At 39.7% G+C, this 22,500-nt stretch overlaps 1 protein-coding gene across 1 annotated transcript in view; it reads right to left on the bottom strand.

Moving 5' to 3' along the window:
- Positions 1–22,500, bottom strand: part of LOC136843453 (protein Wnt-11b-2-like) — a 276,010-nt gene that overhangs the window by 58,966 nt on the left and 194,544 nt on the right. Inside the window, exon 2 of the mRNA XM_067111989.1 lies at positions 1,565–1,806. Within this exon, the coding sequence (XP_066968090.1) occupies positions 1,565–1,806 (242 nt within the window). The remainder of the gene's footprint in view (positions 1–1,564; positions 1,807–22,500) is intronic.

The following is a 22,500-nucleotide window of genomic DNA, read 5'->3' as shown; positions in this document are numbered from 1 at the left end:
TTGGGTAATAGCTTTTTCCCCGGCCCCACGAATTCGGGGAAGCCAGTACCTATGTAGTATCATGGCGTGGAACTCCCGGGCAAATCATAGACGCTGATAAAAGGCGTTCCGTTCGGCGGTGGTCAGTGTTGTTCTCCCTAGCTCGGGGGTTGCTGAATAAATCTGTACGAATTGAGTAGTTTAAAAGTACTCACTCTTTACTGAAGTGGGATCTTCTGACAGATCTCAGTTTTATCTAGCATTCGTCTCTGCTTAATCTATTTTGCCCTAAAATGGAAGACTGCAGTGTCTGAAAAAATACAAAACTGAGAAAAATGGTAGATACTGCAGTTTCCCCTTGCCTTACTACTTAAGTTAAGTATACCTTAGTTTTACCAGACTACTGAGCTGATTAACAGCTCTCCTAGGACTGGCCCGGAAGATTAGACTCGTTCCACGAGGCTAAGAACCAATTGGTTACTTAGCAACGGGACCTACAGCTTATTGTGGAATCCGAACCACATTATAGCGAGAAATGAATTTCTATCACCAGAAATAAATTCTTCTAATTCTTCATTAGACGGGCGGAGACTCGAACTCGGGCCTAGCGAGTGCTAGTCCACAAATCTATCGATTCGCCTAACGAGGATACTGCAAATGGGACCCCCTAAATAAAGCATTGAAGAATCATTCTGAAACTGCAGAAACTTGCGTATTAGTGTTTCACGAGCCCAATAGGCGGCAAAATCGAAAATTTTGCAGATACTGCAGTTTTCCATTTTAGGGCAGTATTGTGCTCTAGACATCATCTCGGAAAAGATGTGATTAACTAGAATTAAGCATAAATAATGAATTAACAGTAAATTATTCTCCATTCGAGCGATTCATTTCGTGTTACGTTATACTGGGGTTCTAAATTAACTTGGCCTTCATCATTGTATTTTTATCTTTTAATGAATGCACTTCGATTCAGTGAAATATTGACCAAAATAATTCTGAGAGAGAGAGAGAGAGAGAGAGAGAGAGAGAGAGAGAGAGATCCCACTTTCCACCCTGACAAGAAAGAAATCCTTTTGTACAGTTTTGTTGTATCCTCAGACTTTCTTCAAATCTATTGGTGAGCGTGAAGGTATGGAGCTTACTATTGAGTCGACTCTCTTTTATGGAATCAGGCAAGAATGGTTAACACTAATGAAATAATACGGATTTAAACTGCCCCAATAAACTGTTTGTTTTGTACATGTGATATAACAAGGACTGAATGAGTGAGAAATGCGGAGACATGTGACAAAAAGGTTAGCATAAGCCACAAGGTGACTGTGTTTCAAGATGGTTTGGCCATGTGGAAAGAACAGAGAGGAGAGGCAGATAGGTTGGTGACAACTGTGTAACTCGAGGTATTGGAGGAGAGAAAGGCCTGGACGGGTTGGATAGAGGGTGACATAGTGGTCTTGGCAGGGAGGGCCTCATTGAGAGGAAGTGTGAGAGCGCATGCAAGATTCAAATGAATGACTCAGTGTGTGAAACGGGGTTCAATGTGCTGTTGATAAGCCTTCAGCGAGGGTACACAGTTCTCAGCCCTTACCTTCCGTCAGGTCAGGCGTGTGGTGAGGGGCGTTGAGTATGGAGGAGCAGTTCCACCTGCTCTTCTGGAAGATCCTCTGGCAAGTGACGATGGCGCTGCGGGCTGCCTGCGTCACGTGGGGCATCACCTCCACCTGACGGCGGCACGTGCGGGTCTGGCTCTTCGTGAAGCCGTGCACTCGGCGGGCTACGCGGCACGCCCTCGAGTGGCCCCACCTCTCCGAGCCGCCTCTGTACAGGGACCTGCAAGGACCAGGGGAGAGAGGAAAAGGCCGAATTTAATCGCAGAATGGGGTGAAGGATTTTTTTCTTAAGTGAGATTAAAGATTAGGGAAAAAAAAAAAGAAGGCTCAGTTAAAAGGGTTGGACTTCTAACAGTCAAGTATGAATACATAAATTACATGTGCATTTATAGATTTGCAATTAACATAATCATAGCATTCATGTCTAAAATATATCCTTATAACGGCCCCGATTTTTTCATTCGAGACTCGCCGACTCAGTCGACCTAGAAAACGGAAGCTGGGAACTGTCACAGCCTGAGGATGGGGAGACTTCAAAAGTTCATTTTTATCATTGTTTTTCAAAGCTGGCATCGTGCAGAAGCATATAAAGACCTTTCTAATCTACAAAGCAAGATTCCAAAGATTAGGATCCTAGTCAAATGTAAAAAGAAGACAAAATCAGAGACGACAAAAAGAAACAAGTAAAAAAGGCGCCGAAGTTTTCTGTACAGCCGCTACAGCGTATAATCAAGGCCACCGAAAACAGATCTATCTTTCGCTGGTCTCGGTGTAATGCTGTATCATCCGCGGCCCATGAAACTTTAATCACTGGCCGGTGGTGGCCTATGCTTTATCGTTGCCAGAAGCACGATTATGGCTAACTTTAACCTTAAATAAAATAAAAACTACTGAGGCTAGAGGGCTGCAGTTTGGTATGTTTGATGATGGGAGGGTGGATGACCAACATGCCAATACGCAGCCCTCTAGCCTCAGTAGTTTTTAAGATCTGAGGGCGGACAGATAAAAAGTGCGGACTGATAAAGTGCGGACGGACAGACAAAGCCGGCACAACAGTTTTCTTTAACGGAAAACTAAAAAGAAAAAAAAAAAATATGCCAATATGAAAAGACTCTCATCTCCTCGACCCATAAGTCATGAAACCCATATCCCTAAACTATCAGTTCATTAAAATGGGCTGGACCTTCTATCTAATAGAATATGATGAGGAGAAGAAGATATGACTTACTATCGTTCGCCCAGCTGAAAATTACGGCCTCTCCTTACATTTCTCAGGTACACATTCTAATCACTTGACCTGTATCGCGTAATTCGATTTCTGTGCCTTATTCTCCAGTATCATTTTTTTCTTCTTCTTCATTCTAAGTAACACGAGCTTTAATTAACTTGGGGAGGGATTTCCGGTGTGGAGAAAACGATTTGGGAGACTTTAATTGCAATTGTAAAAAAATGAATAAATGTTTCGTTCCTCGAGACGTGATTGTATATTCATTGTTATGAGTTGGGTACCGGGATGGGAATCCCATTATCTAGGAGTTTGTTATGATCTTTATCATGTTGTGATTACTCTTACAATGTTTTTTCTTCTTTTTTTACCTAGACTTAATAAATGAGTTCTACATCAGCTGCTAAATCCCGATTAAAGAGGTTCGCCATTCTTAAAAAACAACAAGTAAAAAAGGCTCCGAAGTTTCTTCGGTGCGATCGAGTTTTCTGCACAGCCGCTACAGCGTATAATCAAGGCTATGGAAAATAGATCTATATATATTTCGGTGGTCTCCATATAATGTATTAGCCGCTGCCCATGAAACTTTAACCACGGGCCGGTGGTGATCTATCCTATATCGTTGCCAGACGCACGATTATGGCTAACTTTAACCTTGAATAAAATAAATACTTAGGCTAGAGGGCTGCAATTTGGTACGTTTGATGAATGGAGGGTGGATGATCAACATACCAATTTGCAGCCCTCTAGCCTCGGTAGTTTTTAAGATCTGAGGGCGGACAGAAAAAGTGGGGACAGAATAAAGTGCTGACGGACAGACAAAGCCGGCACAATAGTTTTCTTTTACAGAAAACTAAAAAGAGGAAAACAAACACTAACGAAACTTGTAACAAACCCAACAGACGCCTGGTACAGTGGCAATGGTTTACAGAGAGGCCCCAAGAGCCTCTAAAATGGCTGAAATGAATGAAGCTGCAAAAGGTTTCGCGAAGCCTTCAGTCTGTTTTATGAAACTCAGATTGCCAAGCCAAGTACTCGGGCACTTCCGGACATTCAGCGCTCAAGACAGCTTATTTCTATTTATTCAGTTTTTTATTCATCTTTATCTCCTTTCATTTATTTATTCATTATATTTATTTTTTATTTCTATTTATTTTTTCATTTTCATTACTATTCATTTTTATCTATTTATTTTATTAATCTTATTTATTTTTATTTATTTTCATTTAATTTTATCTATATACGAGTATATTTATTTTGTCTTATTTAATTATTCATTTTTGTTTTTAATGATTTTTTTAGCGGAAATAAAATAACAGGAAGAAGCACTGGACAGCAAGAATGAAGAATGGAAGAGGGACAGTGGATGGATGAGCCTAGGAGCCGAAAGGACGCCGCAGAGACGCCCTTTAACAAATGCCTCCAGAGCGCCAGGTGAGCAGCACTGACGGCACTATTAAGCCTCGAGGTAGAGCTTTGAAATGGATCTAATTGCGCAATTGTTCCGACTCCGTATCTACCGTTGAGCTTCAAACAACATTTAGGATCGACAACCAGTTCATATAACTGACATACACAAATTCCCATTTTTTTTCTCTCTCTAATTATGGCCTCTTGCCGCTTGCACCAGAGTGTTCAGGTTTGTTGAACGTTTCAGCATTTTGCATTCAGCTCTTTCTTCCGGCTTTCTGAGTGACATGCCTGAGGCACAATGAGAGAGAGAGAGAGAGAGAGAGAGAGAGAGAGAGAGAGAGAGAGAGAGAGAGAGAGAGAGAGAGAGAGAGAGAGAGAGAGAGAGGCTGAGATTGTCTGAAATGAAATGAAATACAAAATTCTGGCCAAAGGCCAAGAGCTGGGACCTACGAGGTCATTCAGCACTGAAAGGGACATTGCGAGTAAAAAGGTTTGAAAGGTGTAACAGGAGGAAAACATTGCTGTTGTGCTAAAAGGGTGGAAGGGTGGAAAGTGAGATGGAAAAAAAGAGAATATGAACGGAGGTACAGTAAAGGGAATGAAAAGGGTTGCCGCTAGGCGCCGAAGGGACGCTGGAAGGAAACTTACAGTTATGCGTGAGGTGTACTGTCGACCCCACTCCCCCATGGGGGAGATCGTCTGGTATCTGATTCTTTTGTGGTATGAAGTTCAGGGTACACTTCCTTAACCGGAAGTGATATTGAATCAAAGTTAATCTTGACATTTAAGTATCAGCGATGGTAACAAAAGTCTTATTTCTCGATTAGAAAGGAAAGTATGCAAAATATTTAATTAATAAAAGGTCAAATGTCATTTCAGCCAGATGACACGGCATGAGAGCGGCCTGATCCAATGTCCAAATTGACCAAAATGATCCGAATTTACGAACAGAATCGAAAGCGAAGTCTGCAGTGAGAGGTTTTTCAATCTTGCTGGTGTAAGATGCGTCCCAAAGGTCGGCTTTATAGCCACATTTTCATAAATCACCCTCATTATTAAGCTTTTTCAGTTTAAATAATTTCCGAAAATAATAATTCCATTTTCACCATTCAGTCTCTTTTTCAGATATTGAATTGCATACAGAATTTAGGTCAAAGGCCAAACACCGGGACCCATTAGGTCATTCAGCGCTGAAACGGAAATTGACAGTAAAAGGTTTGAAAGGTGTAACAGGAGGAAAACCTCAAAGCAGTTGCACTATGAATCAATTGGTAGGAGAGGCTGGAAAGTAAGATGGAAGAAAGAGAATACGAAAGGAGGTACAGCAAAAGGAATGAAAGAGGTCGCAGCTAGGAGCCGAAGGGACGCCGCAAGGAAACTTACGTAATGCCCTACCAATTACGGGAATGGAAATCTTGCAGAAGTCGTGGAAATTTTTTGGTGTTTAACTTGAATCTGCAATGGATGTGGATGATTTGAGATCGTAAGAGGACACAGTTATTCATGTGATACTTGTATTCTCATGAAAAGTTTGAACGGTCAGAGAAATTGGCAATCGTGGAACAAAACTTTGTTCATTTGTTCATGGAGAGCTTGTAATAATCACATTAAACTCTGTAGTGCTCACGTAATTGTGTAGTGGTTATGAAATAACTCTGACGATCATGGAAACCATTTAGTGATCGTGGCTCATTGGAGAAAAATCGAAGCTAAATATTGCTAAAGTTTTGCTGTACTGGTGTTTTTGTTTTCTGTGAAAGAAAACTATTGTGCCGGCTTTGTCTGTCCGTCCGCGCTTTTATCTGTCCGCGCTTTTTTATGTGCGCACTTTTTCTGTCCGCCCTCAGATCTTAAAAACTACTGAGGCTAGAGGGCTGCATGTTGGTATGTTGATCATCCACACTCCAATCATCAAGCATTCCAAATTGCAGCCCTCTAGACTCAGTGGTTTTTATTTTATTTAAGGTTAAATTTAGCCATAATCGCGCTTCTGGCAACGATATTGGATATGCCACCACCAGGCCATAGTTAAAGTTTCTTGGGCCGCGGCACATACAGCATAATACCGAGAGCACCGAAAGATAGATGTGTTTTCGGTGGCCCTGATTATACGCTGTACCGGCTGTACAGAAAACTCGATTGCGCCGAAGAAACTTCAGCGCATTTTTTACTTGCTTAATTACAATTTTACTCCTCCTTCATTCTCTCTCTCGCCTAGCTTTCAGCGTTGCTATCAGTCAGGGGGACGGAAGGTCTAATAATGACTTGTGCATCTGGCTTACGAACTTCCATTCCTCATCCGAGATTATATCATTATATTTACGGCATTACTTAGGGACTGTTCTTTACAGCCTTATAAACTGAAAAACCGTAAACTTTAACTCGATTATCGAACGTGTGATCAGGGACGATTCGCTCATTTCTTGCATTTTAATGAAGTCCCGGAATGTGCTCCATAAAGAATCCCTCGCCGACGGGTAAGCGAGGAAAAGAAATAATAATACCCAGGGTCCTAGATCTCCAGATATGTTTTATATCACGAAACCATTCAAGGACTGAATTGCGGTGATATTGGGATCGTTATTCAAGCCGCGCTGAAAACAAAAAAATCTCATTTGAACGTAACACAACTGCTGATTAAAGAGTACTTGCGTTAGGTGGAGAAGAACGACCCTCGTTCGTATTTCAAGAATAATGGATTGCCCGGCCGTACTGGTTTGTCCGGATGCGAGCTAAGTCAGACAATTAATAAAACCTCTTCGATGTAAGTGCCTGGCGGGGTGTGCGTCACCTGTGTGGGTTGTTTGCTAAGCAGGGGGCCAGACACTAAACAGTGCTAAGTCAAGGCGAGTTGCAAGAGAGCTTAATAATGTTTAAAAAGATGATATCGGGTCTCATCGAGTGGCTGCCGGGGTAGGAGGGGGCTTGAAGACGCGAGATTGTTACAGCGTTTTCCCTCGTAATTTGAGAGAAGATCACAAATACGATTTGCTGGAAGTTTCAAGAATTATGGGGGAACTTCAAAGCCATACAAAAGAAGTAAGGGATAATTATTTATTCTCTTCTGATGCTGGCGAATATATGAAAGCCATAAACGTCCAATGCAAGAAAAACATCAACTTTACGAGTGGAGATTGCTAATATTCATTCAAAGTTATTTGGCATGGATAATTAGGTTTTCTATATAAGGATTAATGCAGTTAATATTCTTAGTATATATAAATATTGAACATACATTTGATTTAAAAACAAATGGCATCTTAAAAACTCAACGTATTTTGAAAGCACCTGGTTTTTTTTCATTATCCTACTGAACTGAATCCTTAGTGACCCAGATTCAATTAATTTCTTCTGCGAAATCTCAACATTAAGTTTCTAAGGCCCCATAATTCATTCAGTGGATAACTGACTTATCATTTTAGCCCGTCTTTTGATACCATGCCTCGTTTACAGACCACCACTTTCAAAATAACAATTTCATTTTCCTCAATAACCCTGTAAGTTTATACCTCCGGTTAATAGTGAACTGATATTTAATAGGTCGTAACTCCCTGTTTTATAAAGCCATTATACTACGCATTTTATTTCGTGCCTGTATCATCAATCTGGAGTTGTCCATTATCCAGTAAGTGCGCCTTGCTGTCGAACTTCTCGGTTCTAGAGGTCCCTTATTCCGTTGGACGCTGGAGCCGCCTCGCCGAGGGTGTTGTGCAATCGGAACTTCAGAAGTTCAGGTGAAGATGCAATGCGTTACTGCCCTAATACAATTTTTCTTGTATTTTAATCATTTACTTACATTTCTATTTATCTGTTCACTAATTCGTTAATTTGTCTGGTTTTCTAATAACTGATCTCCGCTTTCTGTATTTCCCCATTACTTACAGTTACTTCTTTTGCATGAGTACCAAATTCTTTGGAAGCTTGAGTTTTAAGTCAACGGCCCCTTTCGTGGGCTTGTTCTATATAAATACGGTTCATCTTCTGGACAATAATAATAATAATAATAATAATAATAATAATAATAATAATAATAATAATAATAATAATAATAATAATAATAATAATAATATCATCATCATCAAGGAAAATGATAAGTTTCTTTCAGCACAGGCACTCACCCGGGTAATTTCCATCAGATGTTCAAACTCCTTGGATAAAGAGGGAGGGATAAAAATCTGGAAGCAATCTTCAGGAGTAATCCACACCAACCACGTTTACTTATTGGAGAAACATTACCAATTCTCTAGCAGGTGCAAGTAGAATGCCTTTTAACCTGGCTAAGTGCGAAAGTTAACAATGTAACTTAGGAGGCGCTCAGCAACCGGTAAAGCTCCCACAAAATACAGGAGCGTCTATACCAGTGCTTCCGAGCAGTGGTCTTGAAAGGAGCATAAAAGTAGCTGGAAAAACGCATACCTACGTATGAACACTCGACCCCATCGGCCAGAGAAGGTGATCAGACCGAAATCTTGGCCGTCAATCGAAGCCCGGATCTTGACCCCTGTCGGCACCGGTGATGAGGAAATTAAAGAAAATATTCGTGAACATGGCTTGGAAATAGGAAACACTTAAGAGGTAAAAATGAGAATTGTGGAGATTCTATACCGAATAAATAAAAGATATGAAAGAGAAGAAGATGAGGTTTATGGATGGAAACAGCACACACAGCCTTGTAATAAAGAACTGTGTACGGATAAGGAATACCCTCCTTAAGGAAAACATGATTAAATGTTTGAATTAAGAACAAACTTCACGAGTTCAATATATAAATAGGATAATTTTGCGCCCTGTGAATAATAGAGCGTAACACAGACCACTTACTGTTAAAGAAAAGTCAAAGAGAAATTAATAAAACAGTGTAAGACTATTCAATACAAAAACTGAAAATAGGAAAACCGGAGATTCTATAATAGCTTACACATTATAAAATTCTGAAAATAATTTTGCCCTTAACATTTAAGACAGATTTTCAAAAAACTGTAAACAAACTGTACGGTATGAGACGGTGTGCCCGTATGAAGAAAAAAAAAAAAAGAGAGCATGAAACTATTTGACTGTAATTGTACGCATGCGCAGATCGAACATCAGTAGGCTACTTTGTACGGTGTTTAGGCAATTGTCATTGTAACGCCGTGGGAGGCAAAGGGTCTTTTCTTGCGCTTTCTCTTCCATAAATCTCCACTCCTTCAGTTTCCATTCTCATAGTTCTTATATGAGAAGGTCTGGGTCTTCCAACTCTTCTGGTGCGCACAGGAACTCAGCCGACACCATCACTTAATTTTATTTGGCATGCGCTTCATATGGAATGGAATGGAGTATAGAGTTTAGGCCAAATGCCAAGCACTGGACCGTTGAGGTCATTCAGCGCTGGAAAGGGAAATTGAGAGCAGGTAGGTTTGAGAGGTGTAACGGGAAGAAAACCTCGCAGTCGCACTATGAAACAATTGTTAGGCGAGGGTGGAAAGTTAGATGGAAGAAAGCGAATTTAAAAGGAGGTACAGTAAAAGGAACGGAAGGGGTTGCAGCTAGGGGCCGATGGGACGCTGCAAAGAACCTTTAGTAATGCCTACAGTGCACCCCGTGACGTGCACTGGCGGCACTAACCCCCTTGATGAACCTATGCTAAATTTTTTTTTGCGTGCAGGCAAAACAATTACAACGTCAAATTAGCAACATGGATCTTGTTTAGATCCTTATTTAATTGAAAAAAAAATCTTTGATAGACACAACAGATGTAAAATCTTTATTTTTCCAACTAGAGGCACCCCACGAAGCAGTATATGGAGATTTGATCTGAGCGTGCGCTGTACTGCCTTCTGCAAAGGCAGTATTAAAGTCAGTTATCAATACATGCGATAATGCTTTTCGTAATGTTTCTTAAAGCGTGCCTTCTCCCCCATAGTTGCATGCCTGTCTACCCCAAAATCTGATCCTTTACTGCCAATCACGTTCTTCATATTCTACATAGGAAGTAAAGCTTGAGAGAACAGAGATGAGAATGCTGAGATGGATTGTGGGAATATCGCTGCCTGAGAGATTGGAAAATGATGAAATAAGAAGAAGAAGAGGAGGCTTTGCAAAGGTAACAGAGGTGGTAAGAGAGTCACGATTGAGATGGTATGGGCATACGTTAAGGATGGATGACGAGGAGGGAGTGAAGAGGGCTTGGGAAGAAGAACCTGTTAGAGGAAGAAGATCGAGAGGCAGACAGAGAATTAGATGGCGAGATAAAGTGAAGGAAGATATGGAGAGAAGAGGAGAGGTTTGGTGGAGGCGGATGCCTTTGACAGAAGGCAGTGGAGGAGAAGGCGCATCAGGCAACCGACCCCTTAACGTAGGGATAGCGGTGGGAAAGAAGAAGAAGAAGAAGAAGAAGAAGAAGAAGAAGAAGAAGAAGAAGAAGAAGAAGACGAAGAAGAAGAAGAAGAAGTCATATTCTATAAAGATAACCAAGCAAGTAAAAGAAAATGAAGTAAAGTCGAATTTTCCTTACGGGAGGTCGATTACGGTCACCTCGCCACCTTCCGCGTCAAAAGACACTCTGGCGGTCAGGTTCGTAATGCATCGCTTCAGCTAAGCAACAACGGAACACAAAAGTATTTCAGATCTGGGGGCAAGACTGGCGAGATCTGAGGTCTGCTGATACTTCTTTTCAATTGGGGAGGGTACACTGGAATGCTTTCTCTTCTGTCGCTCGCACAGAGCCTTTCTCTTTGACGAAGCGAACAGTAAAATGTACCCTAGGTCATTCAGCCTCTCAGTCGATATCGAGGAATCACAAGACTGCTAATTGCAGTGCATGACCAAGCTCCAAGTTTCTCGAGTTTCTCTGTATGGCATCGAGTGCATCTATCTCTTGAGACATAATCTTGCAGTTTCATCTCAAAGTTGCAGATGGAATAAAAAACGATTTTACGAAGAAGTCAACAGTCGAACCATCCGATAGATTTAGCAGGGAATCGAAAACGAGCTGATTGCATCTCCTTACCTTACTCTCGTCCATTTGAGTTTACTTAATGAGACTGTATTATTGTTGTTATTATTCTTATTATAACTATCATTATTACAACTAAAATCAAGCATCTTGTCGAGCGTGTAATCTCCCTAACTGCCGAAGAAGTCACATCGTATAATCAGGGGCAAGAACGCTATGATTGAATTGCATGAGAGGTCTTTCGTATCTCCTGCTCCTGACAGCAACGAATAGCAAGCATTAGCGCCACAAGAGCCACCATTAGTCAAAAGGCAAGGGAGCTAAATGCTCGAGACGAATTTCGGGTTCTCGCTGAATGTGTTGTACCTCATTAGTACCTTCACATTCGGCCTTCGGGGTCCAGAGGTGGCTACTCCAACCCCGCCTCCCCCACCCCCTCCCCACCCACAGTATTTCTGGCAAAGCGAAAAACTGTCATTCAGTCTTCTGCCTAGATTACTGAACTTAGTCTGTGCATTACAGTATCTCACAGTGAGGTCATTCCATTGCAAAACTAAGTAAATGTGCTCCTCTGTCGAACTTCTCGGTCCCAGAGGTCCTTTATTCCTCACACCGTTGGACTGTGGAACAGTCTCCCTGAGGATGTTGTGCAATTGGAACCTCAAAGGTTCAGGTGAAGATGCAATACATTACTGCCTTAAAACAATTATTCTCCTTGTATTTTACAAATTTATTTACACCTTTATAAATTTATTCGATAATTTGTTAATTTTTTTTCTTTGCTAATAACCGATCTCTTCTTTCTGTATTTCATATTACCTTCTGTTACTTCTTTGAAATTGACACCATATTCTTAGATAGCTTGAATTTCCAGTCAGTGGCCCCAGTGGGTTCTTCCATATGAATAGCGTTCATCTTCTCAATAATAATAATAATAATAATAATAATAATAATAATAATAATAATAATAATAATAATAATAATAATAATAATAATAACAACTGAGGATTCTGATTAGCTTAACGAAGAGGAGAAACCCGAATGCGAACATAAGGCATTTTATTTATGTATCGCTCCAACACGCGAGAAATTCGAAACTGGACGTAACAGTTGAGGAAACCAATTTCCCCCACCAGAAAGCTGACAAGCACCGAGGGAGTTTCTAAATATTTAGACGAAATCAACAAAGTTTCGGACAGGAAAAGAGGAAAGTTTTGGATACGCTTGTCACTACAAGGCCTCGATTCAGGAATGTTTGTCAAGTTAATTCAGATTGAAGGTTTTGTAGTGACAAGCGCCACCAAAAAATGATTACAGAAATCGAGAAGTGAAGAGGCCAATATAAATATATGTACTGTATGTATGTATGTATATGTATGTATGTATGTATGTATATATATATATATATATATATATATATATATATATATATATATATATATATATATATATATATATATATATATATATACGCAAGTAAAGGCTAGCCATAGGGTTGAGATTAGCTGACGGCTCAACTGAAGGATTGGCTCTCTCAGTCCTCTCTAATGCTTGCCTCAGACATATTTTGTCAACTACCTTGATATTTCACGACCCTTGGGATGTATTCACAGTAAATGTTAGTTTAGTTAAGCTGGATCCTATCATTTGGTCTCTGAACAGACAACTGATCTGCGGAGGAATGCATGACAGGTTCCAGCAAACAGGATTCAAGGGAATCCGTAAGGCAACGACTGTGAGCTCAAGCTGGACTTAATATTCCCCGCGAAAAAGATTTGCCCGTAAACCCTGTATAGGATTTTCCCGTAGGTTCTTTGTGGCGTCCCTTCGACCCCTACCTGCGACCCTTCCCATTCCTTGGACTGAACCTCTGTTCATATTCCCGTTTTACCTTCTTACTTTTTATTGTTTCATTGCGGAACTGCGAGGTTTTCCTCCCGTTACGCCTTTCAGACCTTTTACTCTCAATCTCCCTTCCAGCGCTGAATGACCTCAGGTCCCAGTGCTTGGTCTTTGGACTAAATTTTATATTCTGTTCCATTATTCCTATGAAGGATTTGTCCCATGCCTTTGGGATTAGTCTCTGTCGACCATTCACTATCGCTATACCGATAGAATCGGGATGGTTCGGGATAGTTGGAATGGTAGCAATGAATCACATAAAACTCACGGCCATGATTTGGATACGTCGGCGATATTGCAGCCCTTGAATCTTGGAAAGGGTGAACTTCCGTGGGTCTCCTCAAAACCAAACAGCTTGCCAACAAATATCAAGCATAAAAGGGAATGATTCAAGATGATTTCCCTCTTGTGAGATGCCGCAATCATCACGGATAACACGAAATATAAATTTGCTACTTATGGAAAACCTTTTTTCGCATAATCCTACCTCCCAATCTTTAGTTACCGTGATATCTCACTTAAATTAGGCTTAGACTGCAATTTATTTTCACGAGCGCTCCGTCATCTTCATAATACTCGGACCTCGTGATTAGGAGAGCGTTCTGAGGATCCAACGATATATCCTACTGTATCCCTGCAGCTAAGCCTATAGAGGATGTCCGTCATAAAATCGAAATCCCGCACCTGCGCGAGCATTAAAAAGTTAATCCAAACTCCGGGACACGAAGCTCCTTTCTCCTTCAGAAGCTTCTCCAATACTATCGGTAGTGAACAGTTCAACAAGAAGCAGGTCCCAGAGACTTTTAGAGTATATAAAATCAAACCCCACCCCCACCCCCCGAAGACGGGACTGTGACAAATCCTGAACAGGATTGAGCGGGAGTCCTCTTTCACAAGGGATGATCCAGCGTCAATGTTCCTCCGGATAAGGACACTAAAACTCTGCCCTCTTCGAAGTGTAAACAACTCTTTATTATTTTGTGCCCGCGTTATCTGTCACATGTATTTCAAGAGCGGCCGTTTGGCTCGAGGGGCAATTGATTGAATCGCTCTGCGCTAGACTAAACGAGTTGATGATACAACTTTAAAGGTTCGGTCGTTCAATTCCGATATACCGTCATCAAGATCATTTCTACAAGTCGTAGTGAAGGAGACTGGGAGAGATAATTCCGGGTCAGCTGACACCTAAGCCATGTCGACCTTTGAGAGAGCCTGTATTCGCAAGACTCTTCAACTTTACTGACCTGCATCTATATATATATATATATATATATATATATATATATATATATATATATATATATATATATATATATATATATAATATATATATATATATATATATATATATAATCAAAATTCCTTCAAAAAATGGGAATAAATCGTGTTACCCCATACAAAAATGGGAATAAAGCACGTTAATAGAAGAAGATATATATATATATATATATATATATATATATATATATATATATATATATATATATATATATATATATATATATATATATATATATATATTATATATATATATATATATATATATATATATATATATATATATATATATATATATATATATATATACACTCACAAATGTATGTATGTATATATATATATATATATATATATATACACTATATAAATATATATGTATGTATATATATATATATATAAAGTATATTATATATGTGTATACATATGTGTGTGTATATACTTACATTTATACGTCTGGATTTCTGAATGAAAATACCGTCGAATCCTTCATCCTTTATTCGAAGGAAAGTAGCAACAACTGTTACTGTTTCCTGTTGAAAAGTTCTCTTTTGGGGTATACTGCTAAGAGAAAATATATTCCATTATAAGCATCCATGACTGGAACATGGCCCTCGAGATAAAAACGTTTGTTATACACGCTCAAAAGTTGGAGGAAACCAAGACCCAAAACTTCCAGGTTGCAATGCAAGAGTCAGAAGAACTGCATTGCAGCGAGAGGCAAGAAGACAAGTGAATGTTTTTTACAGCGTCTTCTTGGGTCAGCTCGCGAACTCAACGCCTGCTGCTGTTTACCCAAACCCCCATATCAATTTCAGTCCAATCTCGCCGGGCAACGAGATTACAAAGCGCTCGTATCTCTTGCATCCAATTAATACTTCAGCGGGCATGCAATCGCTTGAAAAAAAAGTCCAGTTGCTTTGGACGGAGGCTGGTCGGTCCCACGGTGGAACTGGAAGAGGGCGATGAGCGAGCTCTTGCACCATGCGGATTCTAAACCTCTGATTTTCGAGGATTACCAAGAAGCCACCGAATATGCCGACCGGATTATAAGATTTTCCTTCAGCTATGTCCAGGGTGGACTGCACTTCTGTTGCTGCACCAGACAAGTGTCATGTTGCGGGCACTTGCAGATGTTGATGATGTTGTTCTGATGATGTTCCAGGATCGGTTGCTTGATGGTTTTGGCATTATATATATATATATATATATATATATATATATATATATATATATATATATATATATACATAATAACAGGGTTTATATGAATATGGATAACAGAACGCACGAATACGTATATGAAATATATACATATATATATATATATATATATATATATATATACTATATTTATACTCATTTATTTAAATATTTATACACACACTAGCAAAGGCCAAGCACTGGGACCTATGAGGTCATTCAGCGCTGGAACCGAAATTGACAGTAAAAGGTTTGAAAGGTGTAACAGGAGGAAATCCTCAAAGCAGTTGCACTATGAATCAATTGTTAGGCGAGGGTGGAAAGTAAGATGGAAAGAGAGACTCTGAAAGAGGCACAGTAAAAGGAACGAAAGGGTTTGCAGCTAGGGCCTTTTTCTGCGTTGGAACTAGGGTGCCAGTGACACACTGTATTAAGTAATTAACAGTGTGTTCAACTATGGGATAATCTAATGAAGATGGCAGATCGACTATTATTATTATTATTATTATTATTATTATTATTATTATTATTATTATTATTATTATTATCAGAAGATGAACCCTATTCATATGGAACAAGCCCGCCACAGGGCCACTTAGAAAGAGGTACCAGAAGGTAATAGGATATCCAAAGAGAAGAAATCAGTCCTTAGAAAAGAAAAAAGAAATTAAATTAATAAATAAATAGATCAAAACGTAAGAAAATTATTCGAACACTACGAAAACTCTGTTAAGGCAGCAACGCATTGCATCTTTGCTTGAACTTTCGAAGTTCCGATAGGAACCGAGTACCTCTGGAACTGAGGAGAAGTTCGAAAGCGAGGCTAAACATTGACTGCATATTGGTGGTGCTGTTCAGCAGATGTGGTCGCTCTCTCTCTCTCTCTCTCGGCAGGAAAAGGGGATCGGGGATCAGTGGTGCATGTGAAAGATCTCTTTTGAAATGCAATTCATGAAAAACTGACAAACAAGCGACGTTCCTTCGCCATCATTTTGCAAACTCACAGAGGAGCTAGCGGTGGGGAAGTCTGGCCCCGAGCTGGACGTAGGAAAGTCTTAAAGATTTACGTTCGGTGATATAAAGAGCGCTATTGTATTCATCAACATGAGAAGGAGGAAGCGTACACTTGTAGCTGACAACAGAGCATCCGTAGCCGGAAATTGCAACCTTGACCCTTGACCTTTAATGAGGAAAGCTGATACATTGAATTATCGGGCTATAACTATGACAATTTATCAGTATGAAAAGAAAATTTGAGATCACAAACCTCCGCCAAAGCTTAGAACACCAAAGATTCCTTTTCCTGACAAAATGACATTCCTACCTCTCCACAAACTTAATCACTCATTGCAAATCGATATTCTGACCTTTGATCCAATTGGCGTTCGAATCCACAAGCAAAGTTTCCAAACAAAAATCCACAGAGCAGTAACAACCAAACGGACAGGCAGGAAAAACAAATATTAAACTATAAATTCCTGGACGGGGGGATAAAAAGAAGAAAAGAAAAAAGAAAAAGTCAGATTCTGATGACTCACTAAGTTACATCAGGCAGCAGCCAGCCAATTATATCTAGTTTGCCCCTGAAATCGATAATTGAGACACGAGAAAATATTCGGATTTCCCAAATAAAGGGAATATCTGAAATGCCCAAGTGAATTTTATTATACAAGCAAATATTCGGAGTTCCCAAATATAGAGAATATCTGAAATGTCTGAATGAATTTTATCATACAAGTATATACTTTGCTGATTGCATCACCTCTCTCTCTCTCTCTCTCTCTCTCTCTCTCTCTCTCTCTCTCTCTCTAGTTTGAGGTCTGTTCTTTTTGCTTTTTGGATTTTAGTGTCTGCCGGCGTTCGTTTCTTCGTCCTGAACTGAAGTCTGCAGTAATGAGTTCGAATCATAAAAACTATCTACACTCGGGTAGCTGGACCACTTAGCCATGTAAGTCGGATCCCGTAATATTTGTTACAAGAATGATACAACCTTGGCCAACATCATTACAAAAATTAGGCTCCCTTATAATACAATTGCTCATCCTAATTATGAACAAGGGCAGTACGGTATCAGCAACGTAATAAACAGACTGCGGACACCAATGAAAAAATATATATTATTATTTAAAACACAAATAAGACCAGGAACCTGATTACGAAGAATAACCTCAGGCTCAGATTTCAAAGTTCTCTAGAGGAACCCTGTGGCTTACCATTTTGTGCGCCCCGTTGGGGAAACAGGTCCCTCCCACGACCCCTTGCACGCGTGGAAAAAGACCAATAACAAGGTTTACCAACAGGATCTTCTGTCTCCCTTCAGAAGGAGCTGATTTTATCTATTTCATTCAACATCCATCACCAACAGACGACCCAACCCACAACAGGTCAATTGCAAAGCCAAGGTTAGCGACCCCATCTCCATGTCAACACTGTTTCGCCGTGTTTAGTACTAGCCCCTGGGGGGGGGGGTCAAATGTATTTCGCCTTGTTTAGTACTAGCCCCTGGGAGATCAAATGTCTGGTACCGAAGTGTTCACGTCTAGAACAGCGAACCCGATTACTCCCATGTAAAGAATAACGAACCCAATAATCTTCTTGTAAAGAACAGCGAATCCTGCTGTGAGTGGGTTCGCTAATCTTGACACGATCCGCCCAAATTTTATCGTGACTTGCCTCAGATGGCTAAAACTTGACATGCATGGCAGGCTTTCTCATCCGCTGCCACAAAACCTACACTCAAAACTATTATTATTATTATTATTATTATTATTATTCATTAAGATGAATTATTCAGAAGATGAAGCCTGTACATATGGAACAAGCCCACAGGGGTCACTAACTTGAAATTCAAGCTTCCAAAGAACAGATGGTAAAGGGAAATGCAGAAAGAAGAAATCACTTATTAAAAAAGTAAATATAAATTAACAAAAGAATAAATAAATAAATGACAATCTAAGTAAACTATAATATACAAGGAGAATTGCTTTAGGGTAGTAATCCATTGCAACTTCGCTTGTATATGAAGTTCCAGTTGCATAACATCCTCAGGGAGACTGTTCCACAGTCCAATGGTGTGAGGAATAAAGGACCTCTGGAACGGAGAAGTTCGACAGCGAGGCAATGGAGTATCCCTCATCTTTATCTTTCACTGGAAGAAGGAAGTAATTAAAGTAAATAAGTGCGAGACAAGAAAAACCACGATATGGAACGTAGGCTCATACAAAATTAGACGCACTCCCGATACACCCTCAGACCAGTGCATCTGGTTTTGCTGATCTCGAGAAATCTTACTGTAAGGTGCCGAATGCTTAGCCCTGCCTAATCCGAAACAATCAACAAGTTATATTATTCTTTAATAATAATAATAATAATAATAATAATAATAATAATAATAATAATAATAATAAATTTTGGAGAAACAAATCCACAGTTATGCATGGGTACAAATATAAGGGGAATCGAACAGATTCCTGAAAGCTCTGGTTGGATTTTTTTCTAAATGTATTTGTACCCATACATAACTGTGGATTTGTTTCTCAGTTGCAAGACTCGTGCCACTATGAGTAGTTTTTAACAACAATTTTACACGTACTGAAGGTAATCCGCTTCCAGGTCTAAAGTTATTTAATCGCTCTTATAGGAAAGTATGACATCGTTTAGTCTTGGCCGATAGCAAACTTCGTGTAAGCGTAAGAGAACTGATCGAATGAACACCATAATATTCTTTGGAAGCTTGAATTTCAAGTCAATGGCCCTTGTTCCATATGGATAGGGTTCATATTCTGAATGTCAATGGAATAATAGTATAAATGACAAAAAAAAAAAAAGTAAAAAATGCGCAGAAGTTTATTCGGTGCAATAGAGTTTTCTGTACAGCGTATAATCAAGGCCACCGAAAATAGATCTATCTTTCGGTGGTCTCGGTATAATGCTGTATGAGCCGCGGCCCGTGAAACTTTAACCATGACCCGGTGGTGGCCTGTCCTATACCGTTTCCAGACGCACGATTATGACTAAATTTAACCTTAAATAAAATGAAAACTACTGAGGCTAGAGGGCTGCAATTCGGTATGTCTGATGACTGGAGGGTGGATGATCAACATACCAATTTGCAGCCTTTTAGCCTCAGTAGTTTTTTATGATCTGAGGGTTGATAGAAAAAGTGGGGACGGACGGACAAAGCCAGCACAATAGTTTTCTTTGACAGAAAACTAAAAAGTGGCAAACCGTTTATTCCTCCACACGTTAATACGTTAGATGTTTACGGTTTACAAGGCTTCGATATATGTGTCCTTATGCTCTCCAGGTATGGATCATAGAGTTTAGGCCAAAGGCCACGCACCGGGGCCTATGAGGTCATTCAGCGCAGAAAGGGAAATTGAGAGTACAGGAGGTCTGAAAGGTGTAACAGGAGGAAAACCTCAAAGCAGTTGTACTGTGAAATAATTGTTAGAAGATGGAAGAAAGATACTATGAATGGAAGTAAAGTAAAAGGAATAAAAGAGGTTGCAGCTAGGGACCGAAGGGACGCTGTAGAAAGGCTTTAGTAATGCCTACAGTGCACCCCGCGCTACCCACCTACGGGCCTCTCCAGGCATGAAAATGATTTCCACGGTTCCGACATCCTGACGTCAGAATCTATTGCCAGTTGGTTTCAGATGAACAGATTTATGATTTCAGCGGTCTGCTCATTTCGATATTCAACAGAACACCGGTACATCAGCCTTAATAATATAAGGGATCTTAACACAGGTTCTTTGAGGCGCTGTGACAGAATGACTTTTCACTGCATGTCTGAGGAATTTGTTCGCCTATGATTTTTTATTTTTTTTTTTTTTTACTCAGACGCTTAATCAGTTATATGAATGCTTAACTACGCTATCCCTAAATTAAATATATACATAGACACATTATATACAGTAGTATAGTATATGAATATATATACTGTATATATATATAAATATATATATATATATATATATATATATATATATATATATATATATATATGTATAATACATATAACATACATATATATACATGTATATATATACCCATGGTTAAACCGTTATATGTTATTGATAACTTCTGAGTATTCAAATATCAAAGAAGGGAAACTAAATGTCCCAGGCAGATAAGAAGAGAGAGAGAGAGAGAGAGAGAGAGAGAGAGAGAGAGAGAGAGAGAGAAAGGAATTCATCAGACCATTTTACACTCCTCTTCGAATACAGTGGTCTTTTCGACTTCCTTTTGACGCCAAGGAAGGCTAATTTCATCGTCAAAGCCTTTGCTCAGTCTGAGTCATCCATCAGTACAAGCTGACACAAATATTCAGAGATGACTTTCAACGTCTTTGCAAAACAGATTCTTTTTCTCTGAATTTTTATGAAAATCCGCTTGTGAGCCTTTACAAACATGAACCTTGGAGGATATTTTCCATAATAGTCCTGGAAATATCATCCAGGGACTGGATACAGTAGCTAGAGCATATTCCAGGCGACATTTGTACTAGTTCCATCCGACCACAGACGAATGAACCCAATACATTTGTTTGCGTTTCCAGAAGTCGGGATTAAATGCTGACATAAAAATCATATTCTCTTGGGCATTTACTTACGGAAATCCGCCTGGAGACCAAAATTGTAAAGAAGCCTCATAACAGCGCAGGATTTGCAGGCAAGCACAGGGTCATAAAAACGGAAGATTTGTGTAGTTCGTTTTCAATTATGATTGCCGGCATAATCCTGTCGGGGAAGGGTTGAGGGGGGGGGGGATACCAAAAGATCCTCCTTGTGTGGGGGAGCTTTCGGTGTTTAAGCCTAGTTTATGAAGATGGCTCCTCGGTGGCCACGCGAAAATCGTATTTGCTGGAAATACGAAGGGCTTGCCCAGGACCCACATACCCAGGACCCCTGGCCTTACCGAACTGTCTAGACGGAGTTTCTCCAGCCGGCGGAGGGTTCAAAGATATTGAAGGTTTTTGGTAAACCTGCATATGGGCTCGAATCGCAAAGCACGGTGCTTCTGAGTCTAGCCAACCCACGAGATTTACCGTACAGGGGAATCATCTGTCTGTCTAGATCAGTGGTTCATAAACTGGGGAAGGTTCCCCCTAGGGGGCCGTTAGAGTTTCCAGGGGAGGCGCGAGCCCTATGGATAATCTAAAAAAAAAATTCTCTAATTATAATCGTTATTCTCTTAACGAGAGTGAGGAACTGATATTCAGAAGTTTATGAGAAAAAAAAAATTGCAAACGTATCGCTGTATAACGTTAGTTTCCTATAGTCTACTACTCCGGTAAGACTCGTTGGGCTTAAGAATAAAAAACAGCCCCGCCCCCTACTTTCTCTTTTCTTTTTATTTTCCTTTAAATCTGGGAGGGAATTTTACTCATGGATGCAAGGGGGACGTGGAGGGAAGGACCAACCCTTAGAGGGGGCGTGGTAATAAAAAGGTCAAGAACCACTGGTCTGGATTAACCTGGCCCTCCTGGTCAGAGCCTGTTAAGGAAATATTTCGAGTGGATTCCTTCTCATACCTACTGACGTGAAAATTGGATAGGTGGCAGAATTCTTACCAAATCCTGAACAAGGTGTTATTATTATTATTATTATTATTATTATTATTATTATTATTATTATTATTATTATTATTATATCCTAAACTCGTTGTCATTATTATTATTGTATTATTATTATTAAATTCTTACTAAATCCTGAAGACGCCGATATTATTATTATTATTATTATTATTATTATTATTATTATTATTATTATTATTATTATTATTATTAGTGAAAAAACCTACAATGATTTAAGCGTAAACGAATATTTTAAAACACATACAATCGAGGGCTTTCGAGAACCTTCTCGATTCCTAAGGAGAATCGAGCAGGTTCCCGAAAGCTCGCGTTTCGTATATATTTTTATATAGGTCTACTTTTACATATTGTGGAATTTTCC

The sequence above is a fragment of the Macrobrachium rosenbergii genome, chromosome 11, assembly GCF_040412425.1.
Source record: "Macrobrachium rosenbergii isolate ZJJX-2024 chromosome 11, ASM4041242v1, whole genome shotgun sequence".
Classification (NCBI taxonomy): domain Eukaryota; kingdom Metazoa; phylum Arthropoda; class Malacostraca; order Decapoda; family Palaemonidae; genus Macrobrachium; species Macrobrachium rosenbergii.
Note: the sequence above shows the minus strand (reverse complement) of the source record. Positions and strands in the feature narration are given on the sequence as shown.